This window comes from Petaurus breviceps, unplaced genomic scaffold (genome assembly GCF_028583685.1).
Source record: "Petaurus breviceps papuanus isolate PSGF00001 unplaced genomic scaffold, PetGlider_PUasm1.0 523, whole genome shotgun sequence".
Lineage (NCBI taxonomy): Eukaryota > Metazoa > Chordata > Mammalia > Diprotodontia > Petauridae > Petaurus > Petaurus breviceps.
In genome coordinates, this window is record NW_027186356.1 from 1,973,838 (window position 1) to 1,990,723 (window position 16,886).

The 16,886-nt window shown below is 44.2% G+C and overlaps 1 protein-coding gene across 6 annotated transcripts in view; it reads right to left on the reverse strand.

Annotated features, from left to right (window-relative positions):
- The window catches only part of ARID3A (AT-rich interaction domain 3A), an 84,801-nt gene that overhangs the window by 10,844 nt on the left and 57,071 nt on the right, over nucleotides 1-16,886 (reverse strand). For all 6 annotated transcript variants that reach the window (XM_069102040.1, XM_069102043.1, XM_069102041.1 and 3 more), the window contains exons 4-5: nucleotides 16,759-16,831; nucleotides 813-996 (exon numbers count right to left, since the gene is read on the reverse strand). In XM_069102040.1, the coding sequence (XP_068958141.1) occupies nucleotides 813-996; nucleotides 16,759-16,831 (257 nt within the window). The remainder of the gene's footprint in view (nucleotides 1-812; nucleotides 997-16,758; nucleotides 16,832-16,886) is intronic.

Consider the following 16,886-nt stretch of genomic DNA (forward strand, 5'->3'; position numbering starts at 1 on the left):
GGAAAGGAAAGAAAGGAAGGAAAGGAAGGAAAAAAGAAGGAAGGGAAAGGAAAGAGAAAAAAGGAAAAAGGAAGGAAGAAAAAAAGGAAAAGGAAAGAAAGAAAGGAAGAAAAAAGGAAGGGAAAGGAAAGGAAAGGAGGGAAAGAAAGGAAGAAAGAAGGAAGGGAAAGGAAGAAAAGGGGAAGGAAAGGAAGAAAATTAAGAAGGAAGGGATGGAAAGGAAGGAAAAAAGAAGGAAGGGAAAGGAAAGGAAAAAAAGAAGGGAAAAGAAAGGAAGGAAAGAAAGAAGGAAGGAAGGAAAGAAAGGAAGAAAGAAGGAAGGGAAGGGAAAGGAAGAAAAGAAAAAGGAAAAAAGAAGGAAGAAAAGAAGGGAAAGGAAAGGAAGGAAAGAAAGAAGGGTAAGGAAAGGGAAAAAAGGAAAAAGGAAAGAAGAAAAGAAGGGAAAGGAAAGGGAAAAAAGGAAGACAAGAAAGAAGGCAGGCAAGATAGAGGGAAGGAAGGAAAGGAAGGTTGGTTTTATTAACCACCTGCTATGTGTCAGACACTGTACTTTACAAATATTATCTCATTTGATCTTTATGACAACCCTGGGAAGGAGGTATTATTATTATCCCCATTTTCTAGTTGGGGAAACTCAGGTTGACAAGTTAAGTGGTTGCACAGCTAGTAAGAAAACTGAGGCACACACAGGTAAAATGACTTGGCCAGGATCACACAGCTGGTGAGTGTCTGAAACTGGATCTGAACTCAGCTCTTCTGACTCTGGGTCCAGTTCTCCACCCCACTCCCGTACTCCCAACAGTGGGACTCACTGTGTCCGGAGGGTGAAGGCAGCGCTGGTGATGGAGGTGGGCAGGTTGAGGCCCTTGGTGATCTCCCTCCACAGCTTCTTGTTAATCACCTCTACCAGGCCGCCCTTCTCAGTCACCAATACGTACAGCATGTACAAATCCAGGACCTGCTTTGCCATGATGGGGATCCGATTGACGGGGGTCCCTGCCAGGGACAAGAGAGGATGATCATTCAACACGCATTTATTCAATGCCCCTTCAATCCTGGCTATTGTGTTAAGCACTGGGAGCACAGAGACAGGTAAAAAAACACAATGCCTGCCCTCGAGGAGCTCACAGTCTAACAGAAGAGGCAACATGTAAACAAACAGATGGGATAAAGTAGAGACAATCTTAGAGGGAAGAGATTGGCATTAAGAAGGATCAGGAGGGCTGCTAGGTGGCGCAGTGAATAGAGCTCCGGCCCTGGAGTCAGGAGGATCTGAGTTCAATTCTGGCCTCAGACACTTAACCCAAAAACTAGCTGTGTGACCTTGGGCAAGTCACTTAACCCCAATTGCCCTCCAAAAAGCAAAAAAAAAAAAAAAAAGGATCAGGAAAAGCCTCCTCAGAAGGTAGGTTTTCAGTCAAATCTTGAGGGCCATCAAGGATTCCAAAAGGCAGAAATGAGGAGAAAGTGCATTCTAGGCATGGGGCACTGCCAGGACAAAGACATGGAGATGGGAAATGGAGTATTGTGAGAAACAGCAGACCTTCACTTTAGGAAAACCAGTCTGGTACCTAAATGGAAGAAATATTGGAAAAGGGGAGAAACTTAAAGCAGGGAGACCAATTAGGAGATTATTGTTTACTAGTCCAGGCAAGGAGTGATGAATGGTGCATGAATGACATATAGGAAAAAAACCATAAGGGTAGAAATGCCAAGATTTGGCAACAGCCTGGATGTGGGCTGAGTCAGTGAGGCTGACCCGCTGAGAATGACATCTCGATTTGGAGACTGGGTAACAGGAGGATAGTGTCACTCTTCACAGTAACAGGGAAGTTGGCATGGCTTGGGTGAACACATTGAGAGAAATGTCAAAATATCAATACAATTTTAAAAGAAACAATTTTTGAATTGACCCATGATTTCTTTGGATTTTGTCTCAGCCTAAGTACAGTGAAAACAACAAGGAAACAAAAGTGGATAATTTTTTTTTTTTAAATCGCTTAGTAGACAATTTTTTTACTAGAGAAGGAAATGATAAACCACTCCAGTATCTTTGCCAAGAAAACCCCAAATGGGGTCAACAGAGAGTGGGACGGGACTGAACAAGAAGTCAACTTTTTGTTGATAAGCCTCTCTGGGTTGGGGCCTTGAATGACAGAACCAGGTCCAAATGCCAGTCCTAGATGCCAACCTTTCTGGCTTGGCAGGAGGCAGCAGAGCTTGGGCTCTGGGGCGCCCAGGATCATCTAAACCCCACCGGGAGGAAGCAATAGCTATGGCAGAGTACAGCTCTGCACAAGCTGGCTCCCACTTACTTCCCCAGTCTTCTTTAGTGTTATTTTCCCTTTCACATATTGTTCATTTCAGGTAAACTGTCCTGTTCATACGTGCCTTTGCTTAAGTACTTTCTGATGCCTGGAATTCACTCCCTCCTCACTTCTACCCCCAAAGAACCCTTCTGTTGTTGCTGATGAGTCATTCCAGTCCTGTCCGACTCTCCGTGACCCCATTTGGGGTTTTCTTGGCAGAGATACGTAGTGGTTTGACATTTCCTTCTCCAGCTCATTTTACAGATGAGGAAACTGAGGCAAACAGGGTGAAGAGATTTGTCTAGGGTCAGTAAGTGTCTGATACCAGATTTGAACTCAGGTCTTCCTGTCTCCAGGCCTGGCTCTCTATCCACTGTGACACCAAGTTGCCTAGCCCTTAACTTCCTTCAAAGCAGGCCTCAGGGGCCTACTACCACCTACGCCAGTTATTCCTCCCTCCCCTCTCCCACCTTTTCAGTTCTCAAAGCTCTTGTACTTTTGATATGACTTAATTTTCTTATCAGTGTTCATGGTCTGCTTCCCTTGCAGAATGCAAGCTCTCTGAGGATGGGGGCTGTTGTGTTTTCACCTTTGTCTCTACAAAGTCTATCACAGTGTCTGGGGCCATAGTAGGCACTGTTTGTTAAATATATGAATGAATGAATTCCTGGTAGACTGCCTGCCCCAGACAAGTTCAACAGACTCATGTCATAAACCAATAATTACACGTACCCGGCTGCCACCACCCCAACCCAAACATAACACACCTTCCTAATCTGTGAGGAAAAAAAAAGAAAACATTGGCATTTATATGAGGGAACCAAAAAATTTTCTTAAAAAAGCTTTATGCCCGTTCTGGCTTGGGCCCAAGAGGAGAATAGGGAGATTTCAGTGTTGGAAGGGAACTCGGCGGCCATCTGCTCTGACCTGTGCCTGGAAAGGTCTCTATTCTGACACACCCGGCAAGTAAAGTTGTCCGGCTTTGATGCAATGAGGAGGGATTGTGGGCACCTGTGGACTCCACCTCCAGTGGTTAAGAGGGCCTCTCTGACATCCTTCCTCAGATTCCCTCCTGCTTCTGCCCCCTGGTACCAAACAGAACAAGACTAATAGACCTTGCAGTACTCGAATCTGGTTCTCACGACCCCCCCAGAGCCTTCTCGTCTCCAAGACAAACAAGGCCAGCTCCTTCTACTAACCGTCACAGGACACTATTGGTCTCAAGGCCCACACCTCCTTGGTTACCGACCACTGGGCACTTCGGGTCATCAGTGTCCTTCCTAAACTATGCTGCCCAGAACTGAAAGTAGTACTCCAGGTGGGATCTGACCAGGGTAGGACCAAGAGACTAGCTCCCCTTTTTGCCTTCCCCTCTCCTTGCTCCTGGAAGCCCTGCCTTTCTCAATGCAGTCCATTAGCTCTTTGGGGTTCAAGCTGGGTGAATGGGAGGCAAAAATAACCAGTTGGAGAAATCACTGTCTCCAGGTAGTTCCACATTCCAGATTCTTTAGTCTGGCATTCAAGGCTCTCTGTAGTTTGGTTCCAAACTGCCTTTCCTGCTTTATCATCCACTGGTTCTCCCCATATACCCCACACTATTATCAAAGAGGCAGTGGGATTTCAGAGACAGTCTAGCCCAGCTTGTAGCAGAGCAGAACCCCCTTACAATATTCCTGACAAATAGCCTCTCCTTGGAGACCTCCAAAGATGGGGAACTCACTACCCCCTCAAGGTGGGCCATTCCATTTCTCAACAGTTCTGATAATACTGAGCTGAAATTTGACTCTTTGTGACTTCTACCCATCATCCTACTCTATGAGCCTCAATTAGGAAATCACTGAAACCTTGGATAGAGTGGTTTTAGGAAAGCCATGAGGACAGAAGGCATGTTATGAGAATTTGAAGCGGTGTGGTTTTAGTGGAAAGATCCCTGGCTCTGGGTTCAAATCCTATCTCTGAGGCACGCAGTAACTTGTGTGACCTTGGGCAATTTGCTTAACCTCCTTGTGCCTTAGTTCCCCTATCTGTAAAATGAGAGGACTGGATCCAACAGCTTGTAAGGTACCTTCTAGTTTTAAATCTATCATCCTAAAATCTACAACTCTGGGTCATCCCCTATTACCCACCAGCCTGATTTCTATTCCTGTGCTACTGGAGGAACTCATAAATCCTAAATGACTCTAAATCCACACTCCCTAAATTTAACTGGGCTCTCACAACTGCACAGCAACCCATTTAAAAATAAATCTTTAACCTATGAAAGAAGATACTATCTCCCTGCGGAGAAAGAATAAATAGAAGTATGTATAGTATGGTTCTATACACCCATACACACGTATATGTATGTGTGTGTATTATGTATATGCCCATGTACACACACACACACACACACACACACACAAACCTACACAGCTATATTTGTATCTAATGGTAGCCATCTCTAGGGTGGGAAGGGAGGAAAAAAGGAGAGAGAGGGACAAAATTTGGAACTCAAAACTTTAAATAAAACTATTTATTTGAAAAAAAAGACTCAAAAAAAAGTGCACAGCAAAGAATAAAAGAAGGTTTAGAAGGAAACCTAGAAAGGAGAGTAGCTTTGAAAACAAAGTTTAGTACTTTCATGGTTTTATAGTGAAAATAAAATAAAATAAATGTTGATTGCTTGATTTTCCTATTCCTCCCTGAATCCCACTTCACACAGAAGCTGTTCCAATTGTCTCTCTGATCCCCAGGTTGGCTGCCATCCCCTCTATCAGCAGCTGATTTCATCCCCTTCTCTACTGAGGAACCTTCCACTCTATAACCCCAAATCTCCATTCATTCTCTTTCTCTGCTTTCAGGAGACAAGGGCCATCCTTCTTACCAGGGCTAGCCCCTCCAACTATGTTCCATCCTATTTCTTCCCATTTCCTCTGGGTCTCTGCTCCAAACTCTTTTCTCTCTCTGTCCTTGTATAAATGTCCTTGTTCCAGTCCTAATAAATACCTTTCTCTACCATTACTCCCTCAGACTGTTATTCCTTGATACTCTCCTCTCATTCCTGCCAAACACCTAAAAAGGGTAGTCTCCACTCCCTCCCTTCCCTTCCTTACTTGCTTCACTCTGAGGCAGCATGTTGTAGTTAACGGAGCACTGGACTTGGCATCAGGAAGCGCCAGGTTCAAATCTCACCTTAGACACTTCATAGCTATGTGCCCCTGAGCAATTCAGTTAACTTCTCTGTGTCTTAAGTTTCCATATGTGTAAAAATGAGGGAGGTTAGACTTGATGGCATCTAGGGAAACTTCTAACTCTAAATTTATGATCACAGACTCATAGATCTATCTAAGGTCATTAGAAGTCATTGAATCCAACCTTTAGAGGCTACTGAAACCAATCCTATCTCACATATGAGGAAACTGAGGCCTGGAGCAGGGGGGCAGGAAGGGAAAGGAGAGGGGAAATGTTAAGAGAATGACCCAAGGTCACACAAGTTACTATGTATGTATCTGAGGTAGGACTGAACCCCGTCTTCTGACTCTAGAAGTCAAGGACTCTTTCCACAGAGCCATACTATTTCAGATTCCTGTAATCTGTCTTTGTCCCTATAACGCTACCAAAACGAACCTATCAGAAGTACCAATGACTCTCTACCTAAAGTCACATAGCTAGAAGGTAAATTTAGCTTTAGATCAGCTTGGTTCCAAGTCCAGCAAAGCGCACAACGCCATGCTGCAAGGACAGCAGAAAGTCATGAAAGTCAGAAATTGAAAAGTTTCAGAATATTTATCCTTGAAATGGCTGACTGTGACATCAAGACTGTGAAGGGAGGAAAGGAAATGCTTTTAAACCACAGCTAGGAGACCGGGTGAATACTACGGGATTTAGAATAAATAGTCCGACTCCGAGTTCAAATCTTGCCTTAGACACTTACTAGATGTAGGATTCTGGACAAGTCATTTAACTGCTCTTAGACTAAAGCAGGTTACCAACTTGAAAATATTAGATAAAAGTACAACTATTATCATCACTGTTATCTAATCACCCCCATTAATTGTCCTACTAGACTATAAGCCTCTGGAGGTCAAGAAACATCTTATATAATAACAACAATAGCTACCACTTATATGTTGCTTTAAGGTTTGCAAATATTTTTTCATTTGATCTTTACAACAACCGTGGGGTGCTATTATTATCCCCATTTTACAGAGGAGGAAGCTGTGGCAGACAGATGTTACAAGTTTTGTCCAGGATCACACAGCTGGTAGGTATCAGAGGCCAGATTTGAACTAGGATCTACCTGACTCCAGACCCACCACTTTTTCTACCACATCATCTAAATGTTTTTATATTCATTGCCCCATTATCCCATGCACACAGTCCTTGGCACTTGGTGGTTATTTAATTCATGTTTAGTGAATTGAATGATCTCATTTGGTTCTCACAACAGCTCTGGGAAAATCAGTGATAATGACTATTATCCTCATTATTGTTTGTTATAGTATTTCAACTTCACAGTTCCCCAGCACCCAGCTCATGACTGCTGCCCATATGCAGCAAACGCTCGCTAACTGACTGATGGTCGGATTGGGAGAGGCACTAGAATCTAGACCTCCTGGGTGGGAAATGATTTTTTAAGGGGGTGGAAGACATCAAGAACTTTTCTCAAGCTCAAGGACTGAAGCCTGGAATCCCTTCAGCCTGTCTGGGCACAGACCTAGGTGGTATGTGGAGCACAGTAGCAGGAGGAGGTGGAAGAGGAGGAAGAGGAAGTATGTGTCACTGAGGGCAAAAGTATCATGATCATCTTTTTTTTTTTTTTTTTTGCTTTTTGGAGAGGGGAGGGCAGGGCAATTGGGGCTGTGACTTGCCCAAAGTCACACGGCTAGTAAGCGTTAAGGGTCTGAGGCTGGATTTGAACTCAGGTCCTCCTGACTCCAGGGATGGTACGCTATTCACTGTGCCACCTAGCTGCCCCCAAAGTGTCATGATCATTGAATCCTTCTTTTCTTTCATCAACTCCATGAAGCCTTCCCTGATTTCCTAGTTGTTAGACCTCTCTCCCTCTTATGTAACTTTGTATTTACTTATCCAGGATACATACTGTGTCCCAAAACAGAATGGAAGCTCCCTGGGGACCAACCCTGCTGTTTGGTTCATGCTTTTACATACACAGAGCCAAGTATAGTGTCTTGCAAGATTCAGGAACCTAATAAATGTTTACTGACCAAGTCAACTTAGACAGCTGATCAGGATGACCAGAGAAAGTCACCATCTCAGAATAACAAAATGATAATCTTAGCATCTCAAGAACTTGGGGCAGCTAGGTGACACAGGAGATACAGCACTGGCCCTGAAGTCAGGAGGACCTGAGTTTCAAGTCCAGCCTGAGACACTTACTAGCTGTGTGACCCTTGGCAAGTCACTTAACCCCGAGGGCCTAAAAAAAAAAAAATCTCAAAAGTTTAAATCTTAGAATGCCGGAAACTCAGAATCTAACACACTCAGAATTCTGATATGCTTATTTGAAATTATTCTTGTTAAGAACCCTGGATTTTAGACTCTCAGAAACTAAGGCTCTTGCATTTCTGAATCTAGAATCTCAGAGGCTTCAGATTCTAGCTTCTTGAAGGCCTGGAAGTCTGAAATCTTAGAATCTAGGCCTGTAAAATTACAGGACCATTAGAATCTCATGCTTCTAGAATTTCAGTGATAGAAGGGGCTTTAGGAGAAATCCCATCCAACCTCCATCCCTGTGCAGGAATTCCTTCTCTAACACTTATGCATGCATGCACGCATGCACATAGACGAGGTGTGGACTTGCACAATACTGAGCAGTTGCACAACCTGAGGGAACCCTGAAGAGAGGCTGGACAGCAGACCTCAACCAAAGTCCACTCAGGGACCCAGACAGGAAGTGTGAGGGCCCTGATAGGCTGGCAGCTCCATTCTCAGAGTAAACACGGAGTTTGCCCTGGTCCCTGTTAACACGTAAATGTGGCATGGGGCCAATTCTGACCTTGCAAACCCTGAACTCAAAGAACAGAGGTGGCCAGGAGGAAGTATTGGGGTGGTGTGGGAGGGGTCTGGGCAGCTGCAGAAGCGTGAGGTCCCTGATGTTACTGCTGTTACATCTGAGCTAGCCAGAAAATGCTGAATGTGAAACAATGAAAAAAAACCCAGAGGGAAGAGGGACTGAAGAAGACTTAGACAAAGAAAGTATCAGAGACTGAAAGACAGTGAGAAGAAACAGAGATAGATGAAGAAAGAGAGCCCATAGATGGAGGGAGGGAGAGACAGAGAGAAATCAAAGGCTGTTTTCAAATCCCATCACATCTACCTAAAACCTGGGAGCTGAGATTTTTTCCAAGCATCTCCTTATTTTCTTTCCCTCCTTCCAAAGTCTCAGCTCCTGGAGGTCCATAAAGGGAAGAAATCTGACTCATTCTTTTTTTTTTTTTTTTAGATTTTTCTTTTTGCTTTTTGGAGGGGGAAAGGTAGGGCAATTGTGCTTTATTCACTGTGCCACTTAACTGCCCCAAAGAAAGTGGCCCATACGGGAAATCTGACTCATTCTTAAGCAATGAACCAGAAGTGCTATGGACCTTAGCTTCTCTCTCAATGGGAAGTCTCATTCCCAAACTAGTCCAGGGAAACTGGAACTCTCTGCAATAGGGTTCTGAAGTCAAAGAACCTGGGTTCAAAGCCTCCCTCAGACACTTGGGACCTATGTGACCCTGAGCAAGTCACTTAATTATTTGAATCCTCAACTTCCTTATCTGTAAAATAAGGGGGATAGACTAGATGGCCCCTGTGGCCCCTTCTGGCCCTAACCCTGGGGTCAAAGCATGGGGAATTCCCTACTGCCGAGCCCACATTGGGAGTGTCTCCTCCAAACTGAGCTAAGCCTGCATTCTCAGGGTGAGGAATAGAAATGCCCTGTTTACTGGGGGGCTGGGATCCAAGGTTAGTTCTGTGTCAAGCTTTTGAGGGGCACCTAACATGAGGAATTAAGCCCAGAAGCCTTGTTACAAAGGGAAAGAGTCTCAGTTGGGCTTGCTTGGGAGGCACAAGTCAGCAGCAGGGGCACTTTGATTTAACAGATGTGAGGAAAGGTTATAGACAACAATGCAATCAAGCTTCTGGGCCCGGGTAATTGGCCTCTTCCCTCATAAAAGGTCAGAGAGAGCTCGTGTTTATTGAGAAAGAGATAGAGAGAGGGCTAAGAGAGGGAGGGGAAAAGGAAAGAAGACAGGAAAGGGGAGAGAAATGGGCAAGATAGAGAGATGAGAAAGATAGATGAGAAAAAGAAAGGAAGGGAGAGAGAGAGAGATCCTGCTCACTGAGAAAGACAAAGAAAGATTGAGAGATGGGGTGGGGGTGGGGAGGATACCATACAAAGAGAAGAGAGACAGAGAGAAGACTGGGAAAAAGTGAGACACTGTTTACTGTAAGATGAGAAAAGAGAGACAGGAAGGAAGGAGGGGAGGAAAGGAGGAAGGAAGAAGGAAGAAAGGAAAGAAGGGAGGGAAGATAAGAGAGAGGGAGGGAGAAGTGAAGAAAGACTTATATTGTACTGTAAAGATAAGAAAAGAGAAAGAGAAAGAGACAACTTTGAGTAAGTCTCTGACTGAGAAAGAAACCAAAAGAGGGTGCCAGACAGTGAAAGACCATATTTAAGAACTCTCTCCTCTCTCCCTCCTCCCCACATCTTTGCCTCTGCATCTCTCTCCCTCTCCCTCCTCCTGCTATCTCTGTCTCTCTCCCTCCTCCCCCCATCTCTGCCTGTTTCTCTCCTCTTCCCATCTCTGCCTCTGTCTCTGCCTGTCTCTCTCCCTCCTCCCCCCACCTCTGCCTGTCTCTCTCCCTCCTTCCCCCATCTCTGCCTGTTTCTCTCCTTCCTCCCATCTCTGCCTCTATCTCTCTCCCTCCTCCCCCCATCTCTGCCTGTCTCTCTCCCTCCTCCCCTCAACTCTGCCTCTCTCCCTCCTCCCCCCATCTGTCTGTCTCTGTCTCTCTCTCATTCACTTGAGAACCCACCAGTTACAAAATGCTTCAGACTGATGATCCACATTTTCTGCCCAACATAGTAACACCCTTCCAAACCCTGAGGTTGTGTGAATCAAAGGTGAGGCCAAATTTGTTAATATAATCAAAAAGGAAAAGAAAAAAGTGACTTGGAAGGGCAGATATGAGGAGGGAAGGACAGAGGAGAGCCATCCAGCTTGACTTGGGGGGAGGGAGGAAGAAGGGGACAAACCACTCAAAGGCTAAGCTCTGACAACTGGCCCACTCCCACAAAGCGGAAACATCCCTTCGTCCTTGCAACCCCCTGCCAGGAATCTGAGTTGAAGGCTCTTTTGTTGGAAAAGCCCACCCGGAAATTTCTTCTGCTACTCTTGCCTCTGCCCTATCCCCTCTGAGCGAAGCCGTGGCTCCATATCCCCCCCACACTCCAGCTGTGCTGGGCTAGGCTGCAGGCTTTGTGTGAGGGATAGGGCTAGGGAAAAGGATGTTTAGAGAATAACCCTGAGCAGGGAGGGCAAAATCTATTCATGGGGAGAGTGGTGAGGAGGGCCTGGTTTTTTACAGAGAGTTCCATTCATTCCCAGAAGCCAGTAGACCCAGCCCAGATAAGTAACGATGTGGGGGTGGGAGGCTAGTTGTCAAGGAGATGTAAGGGTCTGGTTCTGTGGATGAAACATCTGCAAAATCCAAAAATCTATGAACAGATAGATATTTGCTCTCCCCCTCCCCCTGCCCCTAGTGAGAGACACCTGCTCCCTGAAAATCAGTAGAGCTAGGTACAGAGCATGCCTGCCTTAGAGATACAACACCTGGATCCCAGTCCTAGCTCTTTCGACAACTACTTATATGACTTTGGCCAAGTCCCTTCCCATCTGTGGCTTTCATTTCATTTTCCTTATCTGCAAAATGGAGGAGTTGGACTGAACTAAAATTCCTTTTAAATGTATATTCTATGTTCTCTGAAGTCCCTTCTGGCTTTGATATCCCCTGGTTCTGGGTTCTATTTGGGACCTGTCCCCATTATACAGATGGGGAAATTGAGGTCCAGAGAGAAAGGACTTGCCTGAGGTTCTCTGACAAATCAGCGGCATCAGTGGAGTTGTTGGAACCTAGACTTCTTGACTCTTTCCCCTCCCATCACGCCACCCCTCATGCTCCCACATACCTCAGATCACTGGATCCCAAACAGAGCAGGTTCCTGGGATCTAAGAGTACTAAGGAACCTCCGACTGGGACTGGTCAAGGCAAATGGCCATAAGGCTTCAAAACACCAATTGTACAGGAGCAGGACAGGTCATGTGAAAAAGATTCATGGATCTTGGGGGACCACAAATTCAACAAAGTTGAATAGTATAGTAGCCAGAAAAAGGTCAAGTTGATATTAAGTTACTCTGAGGGGCACAGTTTCTTGAGCATGGGAGCTGGTGGTCTCATTGCCCTCTGCATTCAACTACTGGGTTTAGTTCTGGGTACCATGTTTTAATAATGACAGTTTTTGTTTTTGTGTTTCTGTTGTGTCTGACTCTTTATGACCCCATTTGGTGTTTTCTTGGCAAAGATCCATTTCCTTCTCCAGTCCATTTTTACAGATGAGGAAACCGAGGACAACAGAGTTAAGTGACTTGGCCAGGGTGACAAAACTAGTAAGTGTCTGAGGCTGCACTTGAACTCAGGTCTTCCTGACCCAATCAGGTCAGGATCAGTGATCTCTCTAAACTGACCCTGACAAACTGGAATGCACTGAGAGGGGGAGAAGATGATGATGAGAAGATTGGAAACCATGCCATAGTAGGATTGGCTGAAGGCACTGGAGATGTCTAGTAGGAAGAAGACGTAATTTAGGCAGGGCACATGGTCTCTGAGGCTTATGGAAGAGGGATAAGACTTGCTGCCTCCTTATCCTCAGGAGGCAACGACTGGGGGGAAGGGGGAAGGAAGGTTCTCAGAAGCAGATTTAAGTTCAAGGTATGGAGGTATTTCCTAATACTCAGAGCTATATAAAAGTAGATAGCCACCATTAAAAAAAAGGGGAAAAAAAGTGGACAGCCTCAGAAAGTAGAGGCTTCCCCCTCCCTCTCACTGGAGGTCTCCAAGCAGATGGTTGACCACTCCTTAGGCATGTTCCAGAGTGGCCTTGGAGGACCACTCCAGTTCCCAGACTCTATAGTTCCTCCTTGGCACAGGGAGCCAGTCCACCCTCTGGGCCTGCAGACAGGAGGGCTCCCAACCCACTCCTGGATACGTTACCAGCCAACTGTAATACTCTCTCACATGAGGATAGCACTTTTCAGTTTGGATAAGGCAGGGGCCTACAGGGGACATTGAGAAAGCCAGTTTGGAAGGAAAGGAGACAGAGTGAGGGGCAATAATGTAGAATGAGTCTGGGAAGACAGTTTAGGATGATTCCAGAGGACCAATGATAAGGCTGCCTGTCTCCTAACAGGTGATGGAGTCGGTGCAGAATGGGACGTAGATTTTTAGACATGGGGTGGGGGGCATCTGTTTTGCTTGACTGAGCATAACTGTTATAAGGGGTTTTTCTTTTTTATGGTTGGTGAGAGGTGGAGTAAAGAAGGGAAAATAAATGCTTATTGATTACATTTTTTTTTAAAAGAAGAAAAATAAGAGCTAAAGAAGGGGTTATGAACTTTTTTTGTTTCCTGGACTCCTCTGGAGGTCTGGGGAAGTTTATGGATGCCTTCTCACAATAATGTTTTAAATGCATAAAATGAATTACATAAGATTACAAAGTTAAACAATAATACGAAAACACAGAAATCATCAAAATATTAAACAAGTTTGTAGACCCCCAGGGCAATAAAGCCTGGGCTACAAAGGGCTATAAAACTGTGCATGCCCTTTGATCCAGCAATACCATTACTAGGTCTGTATACCAAAGAGATCCAAGAAAAAAGAAAAGGATCCATGTACAAAAATATTTATAGCAGCTCTTTTTGTGGCGGCAAAGAATTAGAAACTGAGAGGATGGCCATCAACTGGGGAATGGCTGAACAAGTTGTGGTCTAGGAATGTGATAGAATACTATTGTGATATAAGAAATGACAAGTAGGATGGTTTCAGAAAAACCTGGGAAGATTTATATGAACTGATGCTGAGTGAAATGAGCAGAAACAGGAGAACACTGTACACAGTAACAGCAATATTGTGTGGTGATCAACTATGACTGACTTAACTATTCTCAGCAATACAAGGATCCAAGACAATTTTGAAGGAATCATGATGAAAAATACTATCTTATCTCCAGAGAAAGAACTGATGGAGTCTGAATGAAGACTGAAATGTACTTTTTTAAACTTTCTTTATCAGTCTTTTTTTTTTTTTGGTCTGTGTTTTCTTTTGCAACATAGCTAATATGGAAATGTTTTGCATGATTGCACATGTATAACCTATATAAAACTGCTTGCCTTCTCAAAGAGGGAAGGGAGGGAGAGAATATAGAATTCAAAATGAGAAAAAAAGCTAAAATTTTTTGTTTACAAGTAATGAAGAAAGATAAAAGAAAAAAAAAGAAAGAAAACCTGGGCTAGATCAAGACTGTGAAGGGCTTTAAATGCATTTTCAACACAAGGTTTAGAGGAATTTTTCAGGAATCCACAGTACTGAAGGAGTGATCTGACATTTTATGTTCTCAGGTACCTTCCAGCTGTGACAATGTATATTTGAAGCTCCCTGTGATTAATCCACAGGCATTTAACCCATAGCCTGTGGAGATAACTCCCCAAATACCAATTCCAATGCAGCAATACTTTAGAAGCCAAGAAGTGAGTCTTTGAATAAAAGGTTCCCACTCAAAGAGGGAGTTAAAGTATAGTGTATAAAATAGTATAAAACAGTGCAGTATAGTACAGAGTCAAGTTTGGAAACATGCCACTACTAATAATGTAACCTTGGGAAAATCTCTGCCCTGCTCACAAATCTCTTCATCTGTTAAAAAAGGGAGTTAGAACGAGATCATCTGGAAGGGCCCTGATGTCTCTGAGAGTCAAGCAGTGGCATTCTGTGTTCTAAGGTTCCTCCCAGCTCTGACATCGTACATTCTAAGGTCTTTCTCAATTATGACATTCAGTGTTCTAAGGGCCCTCCCAGTTCTTACATTCTAAGCTCCCTTCCTGCTCTGACATTCTGGGTTCTAAGGGCCCACCCAGCTTTGACATTCAGTGTTCCAAAAGTCTTCTAAGTTCTGCCACTTTGGAGATTCTATACAACTCATTGTGTAGAAAAAATTCAGCTTATTTCCTCCACCCCCTCCAGGCAGTCCTGTCCACATCCAGACCATCTGCTTTCTCTGGGAATCTGATCTCTCCCATCGAACACTCAGACGGACCTCCTCCTTCTCTGCCCCTTGGTAAACACAGATGGGAATCTATGATCATTAGGACTCCCCTCCCCCACCCTGGGCCACCCACCCCTGCTTAGGACAATTAATTTTTTTTTTTCCAAATTGAGGGAGGGGGGTTAGAGGGAGATTCAAAAAGTATTATACAATCAGATTGAGAACTAGAAAGGGAACTCAAAGGTCACTTAGTCTAAACCACCCATTTTAGAGAGAAGCTAAGTAATTTGCCCACAGTCACTCAGATATAAAGTGGTAGAGCCAGGATTTGAACACAGGTCATGTGGCTTCAAATACATCATCTATTATACTGCACAACACCACCTCCCCCAAACAAACTTCATAAAAAAAAAAAATACAGCACCTGTAAACACCTATGGAGGTATTTTCTAATTGACTACTGACAACCCTGAGAGGTGGATAAGTCTGTGTCTGTAATGGGGAAACCAAGGAACAAGCAATTCCCATTTCAGGTGCTTGAGGAATGAGAAGACACCAGGGTTTGGGGTGATGAGGGGGTTCATTAAAATAAGACCCAAACCCTTTATCTCTTCTTTCCTCTATTACTATACAATGAAGAGTCCATGACTGTTCAGTCTTTAGAAGGTGTTCCAATCAATGGCATAGCCTGACCAATTAACAGCTAAGTCATTTGAACCTTCCACCCACACTGGCTCTCCAGGGAGGCCCCATTCCCAGGGCTCTCCCCTTTGCCATCTGTCCTCTGGCTCCTCCCAGCCTCTGGCTTAAAGGGGAAGGGGCAGCCTTTGAAATACTATCAGGACCCTTGGCATCCTGAGACTCAGGGACCGTTTCTAGGAAAATTTAGATTTCCCTCAGGATTTTACCATGGAAGGGAAATTATGGTGGAAATCTCATTGGTGTTCAGTGGGATCCCTCTTCCCCCCCCCCCTCCGCACACATATGCGTATAAACCTAAGTCACACCAGGGTTCAAATTCTCAGATGTTCACTACATTGCGTGACCGTAAGCAAGTGGAGATGACCTCTGAGGTCCTTTCTAACTTTCTACCTATGATCTTAAGAACAAAGGAGTACGTAGGGCAGAATGAGAAGGATGGAATGACACTCAGAGGTCCTCAGACTCTTCTCTGATACCATCCCCTTGCATGGAAAGCCTGGGCTCCCACATGGAGAAAACCCTAGCACCGGAGGCCCTGGGTCAGCTTGGTGCACAAGATCTTGCCCCCTCTGCTGCCCTGCCTCCCTCAACCAAACTGTCCTAGTCTCGGTCTGCAGAGGAATGGGCTCTAGCTTAGAACCTTTCATTCCCCAACTCAACAAACACTTACCAGGACAGAAATGACTATAAGTTCCCTGAGAGCACGAACCATTACATTTTTTTCTTTGTGTTGCCCAGAGCCTAGCACATACCATAACAAAAGCTGGTTGATTAATGAAAACAATTCCTGCCCTTAAGGAGCTTACATTCTCCTCACTATCCAGCCATACATCCATGAGCAAGTCAGTTTACCACAAAGAGTTTCAGCTTTCTAATCCATAAAATGGGAATAATAATACCTATAATATAGGTATTCTATTACAGGGTGTCCCTAAAGTCTGGACACATAGGAAATCTCATTAACTATGCATATTTTCAAGAAATGAAATGAATAAAATTTTCAACATTTTATTTAATTAGCATAAATGAGATTTCATAGGAAGACATAGTAGACACATAGGAAATCTCATTAATTAATTAGATTAATCTCATTGATATGGAAAATAGTCCCAAATAGCTAACGAAAGCTTTTATTCCATATGAAATTGTCATGGCTAAAATTTATGCTAATTAAATATAATGTTGTTGAAAATTTCATTCATTTAATTTCTTGAAAATATGCATAGTTAATGGGATTTCCTATGTGTCCAGACTTTAGGGACACCCAGTTCTCTAAACTAGTTTCCATGGTGGTTGTAAGGAAAGGGTTTCTGTAAACCTTAAAACGCTACCATATGTGAGCTGCTGCTCTCACTCCCACATGATGGGTCCAAGTTCCTGGGTCCCCATTCGAGATGATTTCCTCCTAACCTCTGCTCTCTTCCTGAAGGTTGGGGAAAGCCTCACCTCGTTTCTGCATGAAACTGAAGAGGTCATCCAGGAATTCTTTCCTCTTGGGGTCCCCGTCCAGTTCATACAGCTGTGTGAAAAGAGGAGAGACAGGGTTACCAAGGTATGAGGAACTGAGAAAGACA